At 42.5% G+C, this 23,694-nt stretch overlaps 2 protein-coding genes across 2 annotated transcripts in view; one reads left to right on the top strand and one right to left on the bottom strand.

Moving 5' to 3' along the window:
• The window catches only part of LOC111957975 (E3 ubiquitin-protein ligase DTX1-like), a 58,149-nt gene extending 44,063 nt beyond the window's left edge, over positions 1-14,086 (top strand). Inside the window, 8 exon segments of the mRNA XM_023979116.2 lie at positions 8,244-8,305; positions 8,601-8,614; positions 8,616-8,763; positions 11,397-11,458; positions 11,589-11,747; positions 12,120-12,281; positions 13,272-13,361; positions 13,497-14,086. Of these exon segments, the coding sequence (XP_023834884.1) occupies positions 8,244-8,305; positions 8,601-8,614; positions 8,616-8,763; positions 11,397-11,458; positions 11,589-11,747; positions 12,120-12,281; positions 13,272-13,361; positions 13,497-13,721 (922 nt within the window). The 3' untranslated portion in view covers positions 13,722-14,086.
• A 6,272-nt stretch (positions 14,087-20,358) lies between these two features.
• The window catches only part of LOC111957953 (rasGAP-activating-like protein 1), a 55,463-nt gene continuing 52,127 nt past the window's right edge, over positions 20,359-23,694 (bottom strand). The window contains exons 20-21 of the mRNA XM_023979070.2: positions 23,178-23,245; positions 20,359-23,026 (exon numbers count right to left, since the gene is read on the bottom strand). Coding sequence (XP_023834838.1) covers positions 22,878-23,026; positions 23,178-23,245 — 217 coding nt within the window. The 3' untranslated portion in view covers positions 20,359-22,877. The remainder of the gene's footprint in view (positions 23,027-23,177; positions 23,246-23,694) is intronic.

Here is a 23,694-nt window from a genome sequence, read left to right as displayed (position 1 = left end):
CTCAGACTAAAGTATGTAGCGAACGACAGAGCAGCGGAAGAATTTGTGTTTATATATACATTACCAGTCAAAAGTTTGGACACACCTACACATTCAAGGGTTTTTCTTTAGTTTGACTATTTTCTACATTGTAGAATAATAGTGAAGACATCAAAACTTTGAAATAACAAATTTGGAATCATAGTACCCAAACAAATCAAAATATATTTTATATTTGAGATTCTTCAAAGTAGCCACCCTTTGCCTTGATGACAGCTTTGCACACTTTTGGCATTCTCTCAACCAGCTTCATGAGGTAGTCACCTGGAATGCATTTCAATTAACAGGCGTGCCTTGTTAAAAGTACATTTGTGGAATTTCTTTCCTTCTTAATGAGTTTGAGCCAATCAGTTGTGTTGTGACAAGGTAGGGTTGGTATACAGAAGAGAGCCCTATTTGGTAAAAGACCAAGTCCATATTATGGCAAGAACAGCTCAAATAAGCAAAGAGAAACGACAGTCCATCATTACTTTAAGAAATGAAGGTCAGTCAATCAGGAAAATTTGAAGGACTTTGAAAGTTTCTTCAATTGCAGTCACAAAAACCATCAAGCGCTATGATGAAACTGGCTCTCATGAGGACCGCCACAGGAAAGGAAGACCCATAGTTGCCTCTGCTGCATAAGATACGTTCATTAGAGTTTCCAGCCTCAGAAATTGCAGCCCAAATAAATGCTTAACAGAGTTCAAGTAACAGACACATCTCAACATCAACTGTTCAGAGGAGACTGTGTGAATCAGGCCTTCATGGTCAAATTGCTGCAAAGAAGATCTCTGCATGCGAGATCATCCGTTTATCCGATCTCTGCAAAACTAATTGAGTCATCTATTGCCTGTAAGATCGATAAATTATTATATATATTTTCAAAGAAGTGTGGATCATTTGGACCATATAGATTAATGAGCCAAATCTGTTTATGGTCCAATCGAACAGTTTGCACACTGGGTTCAAAATTATTGTTAATTAATATCGTCACCCCTTTCAAGTTTCTTTGCCTACGGGAGAAATATATTTCGTCCCCCCAGTCCCTTTCCCATAAAACTTTGTCTAAAGGGGTGATGATACTGTTCAAAAGTTTGGGGTCACTTAGAAATTTCCTTATTTTTGAAAGAAAATCACATTTTCTGTCCTTTAAAATAACATCAAATTGATCAGAAATACAATGTAGACATTGTTAATGTTGTAAATGACTATTGTTGCTGGAAACGGCAGATTTTGTATGGAATATCTACATAGGCGTACAGAAGCCCATTATCAGCAACCATCATTCCTGTGTTCCAATGGCACATTGTGTTAGCTAATCCAAGTTGATCATTTTAAAAGGCTAATTGATCATTAGAAAACCCTTTTGCAATTATGTTAGCACAGCTGAAAACTGTTGTTCTGATTAAAGAAGCAATACAACTGGCCTTCTTCAGACTAGTTGAGTATCTGGAGCATCAGCATATGTGGGTTCAATTACAGGCTCAAAATGGCCTGTAACAAATAACTTTCTTCTGAAACTCGTCAGTCTATTCTTGTTCTGAGAAATGAAGACTATTCCATGCGAGAAATTGACAAGAAACTGAAGATCTCATACAACGCTGTGTACTACTCCCTTCACAGAACAGCGCAAACTGGCTCTAACCAGAATAGAAATAGGAGTGGGAGGCCCAGGTGCACAACTGAAAAAGAGGACAAGTACATTAAAGTGTTTAGTTTGAGAAACAGATGCCTCACAAGTCCTCAACTGGCAGCTTCATTAAATAGTACGCGCAAAACACCAGTCTCAACCTCAACAGTGAAGAGACGACTCCGGGATGCTGGCCTTCTAGGCAGAGTTCCTCTGTCCAGTGGCTGTGTTCTTTAGCCCATCTTAATCTTTTCTTTTTATTGACCAGTCGGAGATATGGCTTTTTCTTTGCAACTCTGCCTAGAAGGCCAGCATCCCGGAGTCGTCTCTTCACTGTTGACGTTGAGACTGGTGTTTTGCGGGTACTATTTAATGAAGCTGCCAGTTGAGGACTGATCGTCTTTTGAGGACTGATCGTATTTTCTTATTATCTGTTAAACCATTACATTTATAACTAGCTGTACTTATTTCACCACCTACCATAATGAGATACAAGTTTCGATTATACTTACCATAATATATGTTTGAAAACTTACCATTAAGAAGTACCATGATAATTTAATGTTTATATAGCTGTACCATGATATTTGCACTGTTAAGCATACTGCAGCGGTGACTAAGTAAACCTCTAATTGTCCTCTAATATTCCACCTGCTAAAACCTCTCCCCCATCCCAAGTTGGGTTGTCATCCCAGTGGCTGGCTGACCACCCCTTTACACATGGATCCTAGGGTCTTCAAGAGATAGGGGCCCATCCTTTAAAAAGAGCACATGGTGCCACCTACATTACAGATTCAGATTTGCAGCGGAATAATTTTGTGCTTGTCTTCAGGCTAGTAAAGAGCATCACCTACTGGTCTGGCTAGGCATGTCACATTTGCTTTTCATATTGGGTTTCCACGGTTTTCATCTGCTATTCACTTTCCAACTGGCCTTTACTTTTGATCTTCTGTACCTGAATCATAAATGTCAGAACGTGTATCAGTAAAAACAACCTCAGAACTACGAACACATTCATCTAAAGGAGGAAGAAAGTGGAATTGAATAGATGTTTGTGTTCCAACAAGGCCTTTGATTCTCTGCCTATCTGGAGTGTACAGAGCACTCCTCTTATGAATGTTTCCTCTGTGATCATACCACAATGTTCAACTCAAAACTTGCCATATATCTGGACATTGAGTTTCTCGGGGAGTTTTACAGTTATAGTAAAGGACAGAGAGGCAGTTTGCAGGTGATTTCTTTTGTAATTTCAACATCAGAAAGCCACTTCCTCATCTCAACTTCCTCAATTCACTTCCGCATTAGAGAGCACAGAGAAACACAATCTAAGGTTTTGTGCTCTCGGACAGGAAATGATCTGTGTATGTGCTAAAGATGGCTGAAGGGGATACATGGTAAGAGAGATCCTTTCTACTTGCACTACTAGATGTTTGATAATGAGGCTGTGAATAGTACTTTACTATGCAATTGCCCAGCAGTTCTCTCTGCCCTTGGCTGAGTGAGTAGGGTTTGTTTTGGCACTCATGTCTCCTTGTGTTAAGTGATTATTACCAACGTTGTCCTCTGTTCAGACTGGAGAGCAGAGCTAGCTCTCTAAAGAGTGGAAGCCAGTGGACAAGGCAGGGATTACACAGCCGTGTGTGTAGCCTGCCCTTCTCTGCTCTCCACTAGACCCCCTAGCCCTGTCTCAGCCCTGTCTCAGCCCTGTCTCAGCCCTGTCTCAGCCCTGTCTCAGCCCTGTCTCAGCCCTGTCTCAGCCCTGTCTCCATTAGGTAGAATTAAAGGAGAAACAACTGAATAAATCACGAAGGACCATCCAGACCAAACCGATGCTATGTAAGAGATGCTCTGTGTCATTATTGCTTATTTGTCTGTTTTGAGAGTGCTTTGTAAAGTGCATTACTGATGTTGTTCTCTTCCCCTGGGCATAACCGGGGGCAGGGTCTGCCTTCCTCTCCCAGTCCTCCACCACATCAATATGCGATTAAGCACTTTTTGAGTTTTCTCCTCTCCTCCTCCCTGTCTTCCTGGTGCATGATAAACAGACGATGAGATATAAGGGCTCCGTCAGCACTTCTGTAACTGGGCCTAATTTGGTTTCTGTATCCGGAGGAAATCACATTGCTCTCAGCCTAATTAATTTCTGCTCAAGTCAGGCTGGAGAGTCAGTCTGGGAGAGAGGGGAGGAGAAGGAATAGAGGAGAAGAGAGGGATGGAAGAGAGGAAGGGTAGACAGGACTGTGATAAGGGAACAGAGGATGAAGAGAGTGATAAGGGTTTATGGAGTGAAAGAGAAAAAGAGGTTACTGGGTCTGTACTCACTCATGGAATTTACTTGAAAGTGAAATACCAGAACACTCCTGTGGTATTGTTTTACTGTACTGTACATTTGTAAGGTACTACCTCCTGATTAAATCTGAACCCCAGTTTTAATAATAGATGGAAGCAAAATTATCAGCTAAATGATCAGTAGATCTTAGGAGTAACTGCAAGGCTTTTATGTGTGCAGCATGGCATCCAGCTGTGGACTCGTGACCATGTCCCTGCCCACACAGGGAGAGGAGCAGAGGGGGGAGGCCCAGTAGGTCAGCAGTGGCCCATCGCATGAATCCCAGCCCTAGCCCCAGCTGCAGGAAGGACCAGGTCACTGGCCCCAGAGACGGTCCCTTCCCTGAAACAGGTCAATGATAAAGAGCAGAGCAGAGGAGAAGAGGGATACTATAACCCTGCATACGCTTACAGATTACACCCTGAATGTTGTCAGTACTTCAACCAAAACCTAATATTAAAAAAAGGATCTTGAGTGAACAAATAACACAAAAATGTGACACTTATTTCATTTTTCTGCAACACTCAATTCCCCTTTGTGAAAAAGTAATTGCCCCCTTACTTTCAATAATTGGTTGTGCCACCTTTAACTGCAATGACTGCAAGCAAACGTTTCATGTGGTTGTTGATCAGTCTCTAACATCACTGTGGAGGAATTTTGGCCCACTCTTCCATGCAGAACTGCCTTAACTCAGCGACATTTGTGTGTTTTCAAGCATGAACTCCTTGTTTCAGGTCCTGTCAAAACATCTCAATCGGGTTTAGGTCTGGACTTTGATTAGGCCATTCCAAAACTTTGCATTTGTTGCTTTTCAGCCATTCTGATGTAGACTTGATTGTGTGTTTTGGATCATTGTCTTGCTGCATGACCCAGCTGTGCTTCAGCTTCAGCTCACAGACAGATGGCTTAACATTCTCCTGTAGAATTCTGTAATACATAACAGAATGAATGATTCCTTCAATGATGGCAAGTTGTCCAGGTCCTGAGGCAGCAAAGCATCCCCAGACCATCACATTACCACCACCATATTTAACCGTTATTATGATGTTCTTACTGTGGAATTGATTTGCACTTTTCTCACCGAAGTACGTTCATCTCTAGGAGACAAAACGCGTCTCCTTCCTGAGCGGTATGACGGCTGCGTGGTCCTATGGTGTTTATACTTGCATACTATTGTTTGTACAGATGAACGTGGTACCGTCAGGCGTTTGGAAATTGCTCCCAAAGATGAACCAGACTTGTGGAGGTCTACAATTTATTTTCTGCGGTCTTGGCTGATTTCTTTTGATTTTCCCATGATGTCAAGCAAGGAGGCACAGAGTTTGAAGGTAGGCCTTGAAATACATCCACAGGTACTCTTCCACAAATGATGTCAATTAGCCTATCAGAAGCTTCTAAAGCCATGACATAATTTTTTGGAAATTTCCAAGCTGTTTAAAGGCCCAGTCAACTTAGTGTATGTAAACTTCTGACCCACTGGAATTGTGATACAGTGAATTATAAGTGAAATAATCTGTCTGTAAACAGTTGTTGGGGAAATTACTTGTGTCATGCACAAAGTAGATGTCTTAACCAACTTGCCAAAACTATAGTTTGTTAACAAGAAATTTGTGGAGTGGTTGAAAAACGAGTTTTAATGACACCAACCTAAGTGTATGTAAACTTCATACTTCAACTGTATGCAAAAACATGCTTTTTTGAATTTTGACTAACGTTAGTAGCTAGTAGCCTAGTCAAGGATGCGTCATTCATTTGTCACACTAAACTTGTTACACTAAACTTATTACAGAGCAAGCGGAACAATAGTAAACCTTGAATTCTTTGGTTGAAAATATCCCTCTGGTGTCCAAGTTGATCTATTTTAAGATTTCACTTAGCTAGGCAAGTCAGTTAAGAACAAATTCTTATTTACAACGACTTGTAAAGCTCCCCCAGCCAAACCCTCCCATAACACGGACGACACTGGGCCAATTGTGCACCGCCGTATGGGACTCCCGACCATGGCCAGTTGTGATACAGCTCAGGATTGAACTCGGGTCTGTAGTGCAATGTGCGATGTAGCACTGCGATGCAGTGACTTAGACTGCTGCGCCACACGGGAGGCCACCGGTTGGTGGATATGAAGTCTAAGATCTTTGGTTGGCTGATGAAGAATTTCTTATGGGAATAATCATGGCCAGCTGGTTGTGTTATCATAGGGCTAACTGTGCCAGGTTATCCCATGGGAGGAGATAACAAGAAATATTCTATCACATTTTTCAATTTTATTTGGCTGATGCGGATTTTAAGACGTAGAAAAAGTTTAAACTTTTTTGATGTTTGCAAGTGTGGACCAGGTGTTACTAAGAATAACTCGCGGGTCTTGTTAATTAAAAGCTTAAAGTTGGAGTTACTAGCTTCCCATATTTAGAAATTAAATGTGGCAAGAAATGCTGTTGTGTGTTTTTGTGCAACAAGAGTTTATATGGTTGAATGATCTCATGATGTTAAAACATTATGCTTACAAATGCTGTTACACTTACACTGTCTCAAGGTGCACTAGCGTGTGTGTATGCATGTGTGTGTACATGTGTGTGTGACAGTGCCAAGGGCTCTTTTATATGTTGCTATCTCCTGGTGAAAATGTATTGTTTAATCACAAACACTCTCCATGAAATTCCTGAATTATACATGTGTTTCAAGAGGCAGACACTCTTGATTTGAGATACTGTAAGTGCATGTTTAAATATAGGGAGGAATTCTCCCCGTGGGCAATGCCTAATTTGTTTTCTTTGAAAATGCCTGATTGTCTGCTTGAGCTGATTTGCCAGTTTGAGGCGCTGTGTACAGCACGCACTGCAGACATGCCAGCACAATACTCTTATTGGCTCTTGGCCTTTCTCCAACACAATACATACGTTTGTTCGGCCTTCCTGAGCATAAATGGACCACACATGCACACAGCTGTCTGACATGCATCATGCTATAGTATAGGCCATTACCCAGCTAGCTGACCTTGTCCTGGCCACAGCTTCATATCTCTACTCCTCTATGTAGCCTAGCCTGCATATCGCTACACTAGTTCCCCTGAGAATGAGTGGAGATAAGGCAGATCAGACCCAGAGTGTCCAGGACACGTGGGCCTTTGTTAATTCTGTAGAGCTCATTGAAGGGCTCCCCTGGCACAGGAACACAGGGTCTACTCACATCAAAGCAGCCTTTTGTTAGGGATTTGTGAGGGAGGTGCTGAAGAGATACTGGGCTAAGGGTCCTGGACACTGCCTGTACATGGAGGAGAGAGACAGAGATGGAGAGAGAGAGGCCGGTGGGAGGGGCTGGTTCGTGTGGAGCACATCTAGTCAGAGCTGCTATTGGGGGAAGGGATCTCTTAGATCAATGGTATTAACGTTACATAATACCTTTGGGAAAGTAAGACAGTTTTATTATTCTACTCTAATTCAGTGACGTGCTTCTTGCATGTACTGAAATACTGTGTAAGTTAATACAGGATAATAATTCAATCATCAAAGCTGCTCTTTTTTCATTGCGATCATTGCGTAAGCGCTAAACTGTTTTGGTTGTGTTGACATCAAAATGGCTTCCCTTTCTTCTATTTGGTCCTCTCCATCACTGCAGATCAGTTGTTCTTTTCTCTGCACATAGAGTAGCAGAAGCAGCAGCAAAAGAAGCTCAGCCTGCGGTCTCTAACCCTAAAGCTCTAACCCTAGCTCTGACAGGTGACCTTTCCCTGCAGTCTGGTCTGCCCTGTGTGGGAGGGCACTCCATTACCAGACTGAAGCTGAGGCCGTGGTTTCTTAAAAGGGACTTACCAACACACACTCACACCAGCTCATCTCGACCCACATGCTTTGTGCACAGCTCTCTATCACTCCTATTTTAGATGTCTTTACGAGTAAACAACAGTGGTTGTCTTCTCTCTCTCTCTGTGTGTGTGTGTGTGTGTGTGTGTGTGTGTGTGTGTGTGTGTGTGTGTGTGGTGTGGGTGTGTGTGTGCTCTCTAAGTGTCATTCTGAATCATGCTCTGGACAAGCGGTGACTGTTGATGAGTCAGGCTGTCTTGTCTGTGTTTGTGGTGTAGTTGCTAGCTAGGACACGTGTCGTGACCATGGACTCTTTCGCACATGGCGTCATATTCTACATCTGTGTAAGTGTGGCCATTCTGACTGAGAAAGTACAGTACTTATAAACAGTGAACTGTAGTGTCATTATGTTTAGTTTTCTGAAAACCGGATGATTTCATATTGGACGTTTTTCTCTCTGCAGGGTCCCGGCCCTCCCTGTTAAGAACTTGACTGGCTCTGGACCAGTTCACCCAGCAATTGCAGGTAATGGTTCTATTTTTCTTCTCTTTTGCAATACATTTTATTTTATTCCCGTAGGCTGCATCTACACGAGTGCTTTAGTTTTCGCATCCATTCTTAGTCATAATACTAAACCAACATGGCTCTTTTCTTTCCTGTATGATGTATGTATGTGTTGTGTGTGTGGTGTGTGTGTGTGTGTTGTGTGTGTGTGTTGTGTGTGTGTGTGTGTGTGTGTGTGTGTGTGTGTGTGTGTTTGGTGTGTGTGGTGTGTGTGTGTGTGTGTGTGTGTGTGTGTGTGTGTGTGTGTGTGTGCCAGGTATGACAGGTATTCCTGATGTGTGCTGCTGGCCTGCCTGTGTGTCTGACCCGGGCCCCTAAACCCATCCTGCACCCGCCGCCCATAAACAAGAGTGACATGAAGCCTGTGCCCGGGGTCAATGGCATCCGCCGCAAGACCAAGAAGAAGCACCTCAGGAAAGGTAAGTACAGGTGTAGGATCTTACTTTGATCACCCTGTTGCAGGAGAACTTTCATGTTATGCAAATTGTAGTGTATTTAAGGTTTAAAAAGGCTTCTGAAGTTTGTAATTTCCACTTTGAAATTTCAGAGTTGATTCTTCCTTAAGAAAAATTTATCAACCCCTACAAAAAATGCCCATTAATTAAAATCCATTCACATTTCCTGTTGCTGGAGGATTATTTTCCTGCTGTAGAAAACTGGCTCAAGTTAAGATCCTACATCTGTATGTATGACAGGGAGGGTTCCCATGGACACTGGAGGGGAGGGGCTGTCATGGAGTGTGAGAGGAATTCTATTGAGACATTAAGATGTAAAGTAAATCTCTCCTCTGGATAATCAGAATATCTTTATTCGCTAAGAACATTTAAACATACCTGGTATTTGACTTAGTGACTAGGTGCTGCCAGCAATAGACAATGTACAAACAGATACAGACACAAAGTCAACATACAGGATATACAGTATAAATAGGGTCAACATACAACTCTGGAGTATAAGATGATTTACAGTGATGACATACAATTTACAGAGGGGATATATCTATATATGGAGACGTGTACATAGTGCAAATGCAGTATAGTGCAGTTATTATTATTTCACCTCATTGAAGGCAAGGTGCAGTGCTCGGCTCAATGCAAAGTCTTAATCCCTATGAGCCTGAGGGCCAGTTGGTGAGGGCCACAGTACCGGATAAGAAACTGTTCAGGAGGCAGCTGGTTTTGGTCATGATTGACTTGAACCATTTGCCAGAGGGGATTCTTTGAAGGATGGGGTGTCCGAGGTGGGTGGGGTCTGCGATGATCTTTCCTGCACGCATCCTTGTCCTGGAGTCGTGCAGGTCCTCGATGGAGTGCAGGTCAATCAATCAAATGTATTTATAAAGCCCTTTTTACATCAGCAGATGTCACAAAGTGCTTATACAGAAACCCAGCCTAAAACCCCCAAACAGCAAGCAATGCAGATGTAGAAGCAGGTAGCTAATGACCCTCTCAGCAGATTGAACAATGCACTCCCGATGACCCTGGCGAAGGGGAAGGGAGGGCTCACGGTCACATTCACCACATTTCATTGGCTTCCCACCACATTGAAATTAACAGAGCTATTTCCACAAGCATAATTAAGATGAAACTATTGTAGTGAGATGGGTTGATGACGATCCAGGGGTGAGATGTGGTCGCTTTAGCTAAAATGGCGCCAGGCCAATGTCAATTTGATGCCGTGGAAACCATAGGCGTCCCCGGGGGACTGCCTGTCCTAATTGGTCAGTGCATGCTGTGGGTTTTTCAGCCCTGCATCACTCTGTTCCACCCAGATGCCTCCGCCATCTCTCCCCTCCGTCCCCGGGCTGCAGACCCAGGCGGGGGCATTGGGACGGGAGGACACCACGGATTGATAGATGGGTTGCAGCCAATTGTGCCTGCATTGATGCAGCATAGCCCCCATGGAGCGAGGCAGAGAGGGAAAGAGATTTAGGGATATCCTGTTCCGGCTGCCGCTGTAAAGGAGGCCAGAGAGGCCTTTGATCTAGCAAATGAAACCATCAAAAAGGCAATGCCGGAAAATACATAATGCAGTCCTTCTCCATATCTCTCCCTCTATTGCTCTCGCTATATCTCTCCCTCTATATCTCTCTCTCTATATCTCTCTCTCTATATCTCTCTCTCTATATCTCTCCCTCTATATCTCTCTCTCTATATATATATCTCTCTATATCTCTCCCTCTATATCTCTCTCTCTCTATCTCTCTCTCTATATCTCTCCCTCTATATCTCTCCCTCTATAACTCTCTCTATATCTCTCTATATATCTCTCTCTCTATATCTCTCCCTCTGTATCTCTCTCTCTATATATCTCCCTCTATATCTCTCTCTATATATCTGTCCCTCTATATATCTCTCTATATCTCTCCCTCTATATCTCTCTCTATATATATATATCTCTCTATATCTCTCCCTCTCTATCTCTCTCTCTATATCTCTCCCTCTGTATCTCTCTCGCTGTATCTCTCCCTCTATATCTCTCTCTCTATATCCCTCTCTCTATATCTCTCCCTCTATATATCTCTCTCTCTCTATCGCTCTCTATATCTCTCTCTATATCTCTCCCTCTATATCTATCTATCTCTCTCCATCGCGTTTTCTCATCTATCTCGCTTCTCTGTCTCTTTCCTTCTCTTCCTCCCTTCCCCCTTTCTCTCTCTCCCTCTCTCTGTTCCCCAAATGAGCAAACAAAAGTGTTGGGGGAAGAGTGCCCGCCTGTAAGCGTGTTAGAGGTGTAAGCTGTGGGTGAGCTCTGTCAGCCATACTAGCTTGGTTTCACACTGGGATTAGTTTAGTGTGTGGGTGATGGCTCATTGTTCTGTGTCACTTTGAAGGTGACCTCCTCTTCAACATCACACCCAGTATTAATCATACTCTCTTATTGGACTGGTCTGTCTCATCATAATCAAGTAGGGCTATGGTACTTAAGAACCAGACCAGTCACTAGGTTTACTTAGTAGTTAAATAGACAGGATTCACTTCTCCTTATGCAGATCTATCTAGTCATGTTTTCCTTTTAACCATATGCTTTCAATGTTGTGTTTTATTGCTAGGGAAAAACCCAGAGGATGTGGTGCGGAGATACACGGAGAAAGTGAAGGTAGCCCCTGATGAGGTAAGGAGAGTCCTAGGTGACACACTTTAATACGGTTTGAAATCAATATACTGTACAGTGTATCATTGCTATGCATCCCAACCCTGCAGTCAGATACAGTAACTGGTGCCCACTCACTTTCCCTTCCCAGGACTGCACCATCTGCATGGAGAGGCTGGTGATGTCATCGGGCTACGAGGGTGTCCTGCAGCACAAGGGCATAAAGCCAGAAATGGTGGGCAAGCTTGGCAAGTGTGGGCACATTTACCATCTGCTGTGCCTGGTGGCCATGTACAACAATGGCAACAAGGTGAGAAAGGGCATTCGCGCCAGCGCTTGTTATGGTATCAATGATACCATATCGTAATATGATATTGTATAATAGCGGGTGAAATTACACATCCCATTTGATGTGGTGTTATACTTTGATATCATTCGATTAGATGAGATTAGATTAGACTAGATTGAGATCAAACTAATTCAGAAGCAGGCCTTACTCTGCCAAACACAGTTCATGCTCATTTTAATGCATAACCATGAAACAAAATGACAATTACTTGTTTTATTAAAAGTCAATTTAGTACAGAAGGTGGTTCTAGGTCCATGAAGTCACTCTAGATTAGATTCCATTTGTTTGATTAGATTAGTTTGAATATTGAACATTGAATGTGTCCCTGTCCAGGATGGCAGTCTGCAGTGCCCCACTTGTAAGGCTATCTATGGGGAGAAGACCGGCACACAGCCCCCTGGGAAGATGGACTACCATGTCATCCCCCACTGCCTGCCCGGCTACCTGGAGGCCAAGACCATCCGCATCGTCTATGACATTCCTGCTGGCATACAGGTATGCACAACTCACGACGTGCCACCCATATATCCGCCACACTCCCACGTCCACTCATCCACTGGTTCTCCTTCCTAGGTCTATTCTCTTCCATCTACGTTGGTATAAGACTGCTGTGTCTGACATGAGGATGCTTCAGAGGGTATTTGACTACGTGCTTAGTGTTGCTGAGGGGGTTGAAGTGTCCCAAAGCCGCGTGACTGCATCCTTGTAAAGAGAGAGAGAACGATTCACCTCCTCTCTTTGCAGTGGGCGGGGGCGGTCGAGAGGAGGGAAGATGGCTGCATATTTCATCCTGACTGCAGAGCGGAGCTTTAGTAGAGTCAATGACCTTTATTTTCAGAAGAGCAGGCTTAGCCTCCCTGGGGAGGGTGGAGGAAGACTATGTCTGTCTGTCCTCTGCCCTCCACACTGCAGCAGCACAACACACCACAGCCCACTCACAGTGCCCCAACACACCACAGCCCACTCACAGTGCCCCAACACACCACAGCCCACTCACAGTGCCCCATCACACCACAGCCCACTCACAGTGCCCCAACACACCACAGCCCACTCACAGTGCCCCAACACACCACAGCCCACTCACAGTGTCCCACCACACCACTGACCCTCCTCACTTCCCCCTTGAAACACATCTTCACTGACAGCTGTACTCTGTGGAAGAAAGTCATGAAATAGTAATGATACAGTGCATTATGAAGTAGAGTGGAGTACAATGACTATGGTGTGTCATGTCAACACATATCACCTGCATCACAGAGCATGGCAGTTACTTGTTTGCTATACAACTGGTATAAAGAACATGTTTCTTAATGACAAGTAAAAAGGTTTTGGCAGTGCCCCCCAAAATGAATGATTTGATAGAGTCAAATAAACTAGTATGACCACTAGTATAAAAGTTCATCCCAGGGGCACGTTTGACATTTCCCTCTGACTGAATGTTAAGAGAAAGAGAGGGGTTGTTTTTGTTTTTGTCCTTTGCACCAGGCCACAGAGCATCCCAACCCAGGGAAGAAGTTCAGCGCTAGAGGCTTCCCACGGCACTGCTACCTCCCAGACAATGATCAGGGCAGGAAGGTAAGACTTACAGCACTGTCTGTGTGGAAATGGGAAGGACATGTTTTCCAAAATACATTATGCAGAGATGGTGACTGCACTGTAAGCTGCTGCTGTTCCCTACAAGACTCTCATCCTCTGTCTGTCTGTCCCCAGGTCCTGAAGCTCCTGATCATGGCGTGGGACCGCCGCCTCATCTTCACCATCGACACGTCCAGCACCACGGGCGAGTCAGACACGGTGGTGTGGAATGAGATCCACCACAAGACAGAGTTTGGCTCCAATCTGACAGGGCACGGCTACCCAGACCCCAACTATCTGGACAACGTCCTGACAGAGCTGTCAGCCCAGGGGGTCGTAGAGGACAACCTGAAGGACTGAGGGGGGTAGAGAGGCCACCGAGGACCACCACCCATACAATACTCCTCTCTGACATAGAGTGGGCCTCTGCATGAAGAGGCAACATGCAGCCAAGATAACTATATTTTACTCCCACACCCAAAACAGACCTAAAGACCCTCAGATTCTGTATGTGGCCATGAGAGCGGAGGAAATATAGCAAATGACATGATAACATCACGATTGTGTTATACTGTTATTTGCATTTACCTAAACATAACTGTAAAACTTTTCTGACTACTGTCTCTTTGTCAATGCCTTGAGCATGTGTATTTTTGGCAACATTTCAACCTGATAGGGTAAAGGAACGTAAAGACAGGATTTGAATGAAAACTGATCTCAATGTGTATTGGCGGTTGTGGGGTTTATACATTGATGCACATCAACTGTTCATTGATTCCTCTGAGACTGGATTTTGAACCTCCTCTTTTGTACTGAAGAAGATTTAAGACTGTGACATCGTAGCATTGAAAGAGATGTCTGTTTATACTCACCACCAAACCATGTGGCCCAGAATTTGATATTGCATTTTAATGTTGACTGCACACCTGGAATTTTTTGCAAAGACAGTTGGCTAGGGCTCTGAAGGCTTTAGATGTCTGTCCCGGTTTGTTCTAGTTTTATCAGATGTGTATTTTTTAATGAGTAGGGAAGTGATTTCTCAAGTTGTAGTTGGTATTTGTGTGGAAATCTTCAGGATAATTTTTATATGCAGAATTGTAAAAGCGTGATTGCTTTCCCAGTCCAATTCACACCAAATCTACACAGTTCGGCTTGTTGTGATATGCTGATGAGGTTGATAGTGAGAGTCTTTTGAAAGTGAGGCCTTTTGCTTAGTTTTAGCTTGGTGATTTTCTGCAACAAAACTGTCTGTAGATCTGAGTGGACAGTGACGGTGATGTGATTCTCAGGAAGGAGAGAGGGCATCTCTGATTGGCTACACAGGGCCGTTTCACAAAGGCTTGGCGCCACTGGCCTTTGAGTTTGTTGAAGGTTCACATGCACCTTCTGACAGAGAGACAGTCAGTTGATCTGAAGATTCAGCTGTCTCACAGTAAATGTATATTCTAACAGGGGTGCCAACCTGAGGAGGTCTTTGGAAGTTAACCTGATATAGATCCATACACAAGCATCTTACCGATCAGTTAGATGATTGTTCAAAAAATGTATGCTTCTGTAAGCTAAGATCTAAGGCAGTCGAGCAAGCCTCGCGCCACTCCAAGGTTAACCTCATTAGTTTTGTTGAAACACTGGTGACGTTGACCTCTGTGAATAAGCCTGTCTTAGAGGAGGCCCAGGCATTGGAATGATCTATCACGCTCGCATCACATGTGCTTGCCTACTTGCGTGTGTGTTTGAATGTGTGTTAGTGTGTGTGTGCTGTGGCGTTAATACACTCTCTGTCTTTCTTTCATCCGTATTGCGGTAGTTCAGCACTACAGCGTGATTGAAATTTAAAGACAATGTTCCCACGTTAGCAGAGACTGCATTCATGGTAAACTCCATATATGTCGGCTCAATCGGAAATGACTTTCACATTTCCATGGCGCAATCTGGAACGCCTCAGTCCTTGAACAGAGGAGCAGAACGTGCTTCGCAGAGAGCGATGTCCTCTTCAAATAATGACTCTCTCCTCTGATCCATCATAGAGTAGAGTAGGCAGAGCGGCCCACACACACACACACACACACACACACACACACACACACACACACACACACAACACACACACACACACACACAACACACAACACACACACACACACACACACACACACCACACACACACACAACCACAACACACACACACACACAGAGCCTGTGATGTACGAGCCTCTGGTGTCCCTCCTGTTGAGCTGGTTGCATGATAAGCCTCTGCTGCAGACAACACCTACCCCATACTGTCTGATTCCTCTGAAGGCTCTTAGGTCTGATACTGATGTACGGGCCGCTGCTGCGTTCCCCCTTCCCTCAGCAGCTAGAGGAGCTCATTCTACAGTAGGATCACTCAGAAAGTTGTTCTATATAGTACAGTATGTGAAGCGGATGTCGCACTGGGAATTTCCACTCCCTTTGCTCCCTCCTCTCTCCCTTCCCACAGATTATTTGCCCATAAGCTAAAGAGTTCTTGAAGATTTGAGTTATTTTCCAAAAATAACAGTTAACCTTTAAGCTGAATAATTCTCTCCTCCAGTTGGATCTGACCAATTTGAAAGAGTGGGGATGTTGGTATAATCTAAGAGATTCATGTTGAGGTTTTATGGTGTCCCACCCACGTCACGGGTTTTGATCCTTTAAATGCTTTTGAATATCTTGGACTGAATCATAGTCTTCCGTAGCACTTTGAGGCAGCAGTTTTCTTTAATTAATCCTTTCATTTTAGGAAGATGTCTTGAAATGTATTGGCTACAAATTCAGCAGTTTTTTATGTTTATGTTTATAAACTTGTCTTGTATTGCTTCAAAAATATACGTATATATATCTATACATTTGCAGATGTGATCTACCTTTAAATGTACATGTATGCTCAATTTGAGTCATATGGTGTAAGTTTAATTTATTTTTATACTCTTCTATATATGAAAATATACACTCACATTTACCCGCCCACATCACTATACACACAGGCACATATTAAAATGAATACAGTGCCTTCGGAAAGTATTCGGACCCCTTGACGTTTTCCACATTTTGTTACATTACAGCCTTCTTCCAAAATTGATGAAAACAAACATTTCCTTCCTTTCTCTTAACACAATACCCCATAATGACAAAGCAAAAACAGTTTTTGCTAATTCATTAAAAATAAAGAAAAAGGAAATATCACATTTACATAAGTATTCAGACCCTTTACTCAGTACTTTGTTGAATCACCTTTGGCAGCGATTATTGCACCAAGTCTTCTTGGGTATGATGCTACAAGCGTGGCACAACTGTATTTGGGGAGTTTCTCACATTCTTCTCTACAGATCCTCTCAACCTCTGTCAGGTTGGATGGGGGGGCGTTGCTGCTAGGCTATTTTCAGGTCCCTCCAGAGATGTTTGATCGGGTTCAAGTCCGGGCTCTGGCTGGGCCACTCATGGACATTCAGAGATTTGTCCCGAAGCCACTCCTGCGTTGTCTTGGCTGTGTGCTTAGGGTTGTTGTCCTGTTGGAAGGTGGCCACTGTGTTCTTGGGGACCTTCAATGCTGCAGAAATGTTTTGGTACCCTTCCCCAGATCTGTGTCTCGACACAATCCCGTCTTGGAGCTCTACGGACAATTACTTCGACCTCATGGCTTGGTTTTTGCTCTGATATACACTAACAACTGTGGGACCTTATATAGACAGGTGTGTGCCTTTCTAAATCATGTCAAATCAATTGAATTTACCACAGGTGGACTCCAATCAAGTTGTAGAAACATCTCAAGGATGATCAATGGAAACAGGATGCACCTGAGCTCAATTTCGAGTCTCATAGCAAAGGTTCTGAATAGTTATGTAAATAAGGTGTTTAAAAAATATATATATATTTTCAAAAAATTCTAAAAACCTGTTTTCACTTTGTCATTATGGGGTGCTGAGGATTTTTCTTTCTTTGATCCATTTTAGAATAAGGCTGTAACGTAACAGAATATGGAAAAAGTCAAGGGCTCTGAATACTTTCCGAAAGCATTGTATGTCAAATCTGGCATATGTGATTTGCCAGTATGTCAGGGACTGTTGAAATATGTCTGCCATGTTATGAGCATCTTAAATTATCAGTAGTCTTAGAATTTGCTGCTGTCGTCAATGTAGATTCTGTATTGGAGTCGCTGAGGGATTCAGTAAGTACAGCAGTCCCTCTTTATTATTGGTTGGGGGGAGTTTAGCAGCATGTAGTCGACCCTATCCCCCAGATGATTCATTGACCATAGAATGAGAATTCTAATTGTGTCATTTACCATGTATAACCTAATAGAACCAAGAGGAGGATACTGTCAGTACCCCAAACTGGTGAGTGAAAAACAAGTCATTTTGCCTGTTAATTTCTTCTTTATCCTTGTGCAAGTTTTGATACCTTTATGCTTTTTGTCACTCTCTTAAATGGGGAAAAACAGGAAAGAAATGCTTCCAGTCTTATCAGGGAATTCCCCATTTAAAGTGAGACTCATTAAGTTGTACAGATAAAACGTTTTTGCTTGGCCAACCCTATTTTCCATGTCATTGTACTTTAACTGATGTACTGTATCAGTTAATATTTCTAGACTTACATTTCCAGTCTCCAAATGCTTAAGTATGTAACTGTAATTTCATGGTCTAGGCCTCCTCAGCTTTTCAGGTGTGTACATAAGGTCAGTATGCTTTCAGTGGAGTCCGTACACCGGGAAATTTTAATGTGAGCATACATTTTATTGTCTGGTTTTGGACAGAGGAATAGAGTTTATGCAATTATATATGCGAGCAATTTGTACCTCATGTCATGTGTAGCAGAAGGTATCAGGAGGTTTTGGGGACAGGAGAATGGATGTTAAACATTTTGTAAGGTGTGTCCATTTGCTATCCAAGGCTATTGCTCAAATGCTCCATATAGGAGAACACATATTTTTGATGTATTTTTTAAAAGATTGAATATCTTCAATTGAGCATTCATACTGTGTAACGTTGTTATATTACTATTAGTAATTAATATACATTCCATACGATTTTCCATAGCATATATTAATTAGGTGTGGGAAATGGAGTAAAGCTGACTTTAAGGACACATTAACAGGGATACTTTCTCATTGGGAGTTTATCTCACAATCATATTGATAATCTCCACAGCATACTGTGCTTATGTCTACACAGATAAGCCTGCAACAATTTGGTGGGAATCTGTGTAGGTGTGAGATAGAGGGTCTGCGTGTGTGAGCGTATGTGCATGTGTGTGTGAAAATGTTTGGTTTACGTTCCAAAAATATTGAAACAGTAGACGTTTGGGGGTTGAGACAAAAAAATAGACCATAGAAGTGCATGTTACTCAAGACCTAAGCAAGTCTGCTGACAAAGAAAATATTTTGTATGTGACAGTTGAGTCATTAGAGATGTCATCCAGCTGTGTCCTGTGGAGTGGCATGGTGGACTGCTCCATACTCCACTGCTTGTCTGTTTTTACCTCTAAAGAGGGTTTGATGGAGAGAGATGAGAATGAGATAGCGCTTTGCTGCTCCGCTCTCTCTTCAGGTTGCACAGAAAAGGTAACCATATGTATGAGGTAATCGTCTGCATTTTAAGTGCCCATTTTTTACTGACAAAATGTCAGAGAGCCATGTGGCTATGGTTCAACATTCAAATTTCATTTCTCATCAGAAGCAACATACTACATATTGCGATTTAAAAAAGAAAACACAACACACAAAGAGAAATTGAGATTTGAAACGTATAATCAAATGAAATAGAAATAAAGGCAAGATTAGAGACATAAAACATTAAAGGGCTTCTTAATCTATCCGTCTTTACTGGATTGTGATGATTTTGTTGCATGTTTGTGTGTTTCATGTGAAAAATAAATGTGCCCTCAACAGGGTAGTTTGTTTGACCTTCTCTCGTTCTTTACTGTCTTTCGTTGCCACCAAGTCCTCCTCTTCCTTTAGCTTTTTCGTCCCCCTCTACTCCTGGCTGCCCTGCACCTCGTTATGCAGATATAAACGAGCTTCGCTCGAGCTGTGGAGTGTGGCAGTAACAGTTTTCCCCGGCAGTAAATGTTGCATTATGGCCATTTTCTGTCACTGGCTGCTCAATGTTGGTGCTGTGTGAAAGAAATGGAGGCTGGGTCTGCAGGCACTGTGGCGCATACTAAAGCAAATACCCCAATCCTCCCCCCTCCCTTCCAGGTCTGGAGGAACAGCTTGTGGGGTTGTCATGGGAGGTCTCCCTGCTGGTCATGCGGACAGCCTGTGGTGTCTATCATGGGGCTCATCGCACCTCTCACAAGCATAGCCGTGACACAGCCGCTTAGAGCGTCTGTCGTGGCCCGGGGCTGACATCCCAGACTCCCCTGTCCCAGCCGAGCCCCCCTCATCTCATCACTCACCTCCGTCACTAATGTAATGAGGGTGTTAACGAGGGAGTCTCTGCTGCCCCATAGCAGGTGCCTCTCATTAGCATTTTAATAAGGTTAGGAAGGGGATGTGCTGCGAACACATTTTACTCATATTCTTAAATATTAATCTAATATGAAGGGAAACTGACTTTGTACTTCACGGGCCACTTTCAAGGACTCATATTTCACATGATTTACCTGGTCTAAATCCTGGGAGATTTGATGTCTGTGTTCACAGAGCTTAGAGTAAGAATCAGCTGGGAAAAGTATCACTGTGGTGGGTTGTGTGATATGACCTGAATTGGGATTCAGTAAATACACTGAAGTAACCCTCCCTTATCTTGATAAGTAACACAGGACGGATCCTTTGTGACCACACAATCAGGGGCTGCAGTTAACTCTAGTGGGAATTGGGACCTACTGAAAGAGCTGGAGGAAGTGTCCCCAGACCCTCCAACACCTGTTACAAAAAACACTTGACTGATTATAAGTTGAAAAGGTTGTCCATTGTGTGCATAAACACAGATTCAAACTAAACAGCAGAAGTGGTAACATTCCATTTTACTGAATATTTCCAATACAGTTCACAGTAATATAGCGGATGTTACCACTCATCTGTAACCACCCACTTTGTACATGCAGTAACTTTGTGTAAGCACTAAAATTGAAGCTCATTTTCAAAATTGCAGCTCTCTTTCAGCAAATACCAAGTCAACGAGCAACAATGAATATTTGTCCAGATTTGAAATTGAGGGCATGCTTGGTGAATACAACAGTGGTCTAAAATAAGCTTCCAAATATGGCAAGCCATAGTAAATACAATTTGGAATGTAGAGAATACAATTTACAAAACAGATTACAATAATAGGTCAAAAATCTATCTGGATAACAGTTAAAGATAATTTGATAACAGTGAAATTGTAACATTCCAATAAGTTTGGCTTTTCTCTCTTGATCGACAAGTCTGATCGAAATAAAATACTCTTCCTTGTTACTAATTAAATAAACTACTACCAAAATAAAGACAACACAGTTTGACATCTGAAACATCTCCCACATCTCCACAGAAAAACATTTCAAATGGCACACACCATTCCACGCAACTCAACTCACACACTTGGAGTCTGACTCATCATCTCTCTGAGCTTAGCTCGAAACAAGCAACCTGAATTTGGTCAAAACTGTGGAGGAAAAACATAAATGTATACAAAATATAAGGTACAGCATATGAAATGTCATGTAGTGTACATCAATGCTGAAATGGCTAAGACAGGATATGGTCATACTGTTACGAGTCAACATCATAAGCTCTCCACAGAGAGCCCAACTGAAGTAGAACAGAAATGATCTACATAATATGTCCAATTTTCATTAAACGCATGACAGCTACTCAGTGGTGGAAAAAGTACCCAACTGTCATACTTGAGTAAAGGTAAAGATACCTTCATAGAAAATTACTCAAGTAAAAGTAAAAGTCACCCAGTAAAATTCTACTTGAGTAAAAGTCAAAAAGTATTTGGTTTAAAATATACTTAAGTATCAAAAGTAAATGTATAAATAATTTCTATTTCCTTATATTAAGCAAACCAGATGGCTCCATTTTCTTGTTTTTTAAATTGTTCAGAAAGCCAGGGGCACACTCCCAACACTCAGACATCATTTACAAACCAAGCATGTCCGCCAGATCAGAGGCACTAGGGATGACCAGGGATGTTCGGCTGATAAGTGCGTGAATTTGACTATTTTCCTGTCCTGCTAAGCATTCAAAATGTAACGAGTACTTTTTTGGGTGTCAAAGAAAATGTATGGAGTAAAAAGTACATTATTTTCTTAAGAAATGTAGTGAAGTGAAAGTAAAAGTCGTAAAAAATATAAATAGTAAAGTACAGATACCTCAAAAACACAAATTAAGAAGCACTTTAAATTATTAAAGTGCTTCTTAATTTTTTTTTTTGAGGTATCTGTACTTTACTTTACTATTTATATTTTTGACTACTTTTTTTACTTTCGACCACTACAGTTACTGTATGACACTTCACTCAAAATCAGCTGTCTTAAAATACAAACACCTGAGAAGAAGCGCAAACACACACCACTGGATGGACTGGATAAGATTGTCAGTAGTACAGCTACAAAGACACGTTAACCAATTAACTAATCAACTGTGAACCCTATACTGTATATGTCAAATATGTATTATATCAAAGCCACAGCTTTGTGTTTGAGTTACTCCACATACATGCACAGAGCAACAGTACCAAACACAAGCTTCACTAAATATTCATCTCAGGTGTCCATGGCAACAGTGAAAACAATATCCTAATAGCAAACACGTGACTGTTCAGGCAATTATGGCGCGTGTGCCGTTGTATTAATAACATTTGCTTAGGCATCTCACAGCGCAATGTCCTCAGTGATATGAACACCAAATCTCACTGCTACATTGTGGCGGTTCTCAACTGAAATATATACAATTAGAGAGTAAAAAACATAAATAAAAGCAATATCAAAATAGCATACATTCAGGTAAATTCAGCTAAAACTAGAGTAGATTGCATAATCGTCCTCCTTCAAGGTATGATAATATTGAATATAAAATCATTTTCTTCACATTTCACAAACGCTGGATGCAGGGCATGCATTACATTATAGCCATGCAATAACGCAGTACCACCGAATGACACACTATGTCCAACCCCTCCTTCAGCTCTGATCCACATAACAGTTTGTGTCCTGCTCAATCGACAAGAGCCCAAGCTTTGTGAGAGTAGCAGAAGTTAATATGTGGCAGTCAATCTGCATGCAAGGCATGTAGCAATCAGTTATGTCACTAGATTGCTGAAAACCTGTGTATGATGTCAAACGTCCATGGAAAAGAACGTAGCAGAGTGGGCTTGGCATCCTCTACATTCTGTCTTTTGAAGAAGTGATCTGGATGAGAAGAAAGTTCCTCTTGATATCACATGTAACAGACAATATGACAGGGAGAAGGGAGACGCTGCCTTCTGCGATCACTTTCCTACACAGTTGTGCCTGATGCAGGAAGCTGCTCTCCCCCTCAGGCCCGGGCTCATGCTGCTGGGAAGGCCTCGTCTAGGGGGTCAGGATGAGGCTGCCTCCCTCCTCTCTTTCCCTCTGCTGGAAGGTGGCATGGGCCTGCTCCAGATCCAGAACCACCCCCAGCAGCCGAGCCACTGCAGCCTGCCTGTGCTTCAGGAGCTGCCCGCTACTGTCTGCTCCATCTGGGGGAGAGTTAGATTTAAAGCAGGAGAATGCTTTAAATTATAGTATTAAATTATAGTACAAGGGTCTAGTGAACCAATCTCTGAGGTCTAAGGTGTTACAACTATTTAAACTGCATATTAAAAAGGCACTGTTTTGACAGAGTCTCACCAGACAGCAGCCCAGAGTTCAGTCTCTTCTCTTCCTCTGGGGTCGTCTCAGCCTCCAAATACTGCTTCCTGTAACCACACAGCACAGGGCACGGCGCAACACAGCACAGTGCACAGCATGGCACACTCGCATTAACACACTGATCAACATGTTTATCAATGTTTAGATAGTGTGTAACAGAGTTTGTGAGAGAGGCTGAGAGTTGTGAGAGAGGCTGGCCTTACTTTCATTGATACCATGGTACTACTATGGTACTTTCCCTTATACCATAGTATAGTCTGAATCATAGAAATTTACCATGGTTTTAGCCTTGAAGTATGATGGTACTACCATGGTACTGCCATGCACCTAGATAATACCATGGTATAGATGCTGTCCCATAGTCAGCGAGTCAGTTTCATGAGAGAGACAATTGAAAACTAAAGAGAGAAGCAGCAGATAAATGATTTGAAACCTTATCTTCACGGTGAGCAAGTCATAAAGCACAGGATATGAAAGACCAAGTTAACTGGAGTTT

Source organism: Salvelinus sp. IW2-2015, linkage group LG33, assembly GCF_002910315.2.
Source record: "Salvelinus sp. IW2-2015 linkage group LG33, ASM291031v2, whole genome shotgun sequence".
Taxonomy (NCBI): domain Eukaryota; kingdom Metazoa; phylum Chordata; class Actinopteri; order Salmoniformes; family Salmonidae; genus Salvelinus; species Salvelinus sp. IW2-2015.
The sequence above is the reverse complement of the archived record's forward strand: the minus strand, read 5'-3'. Positions and strand labels throughout refer to the sequence as shown.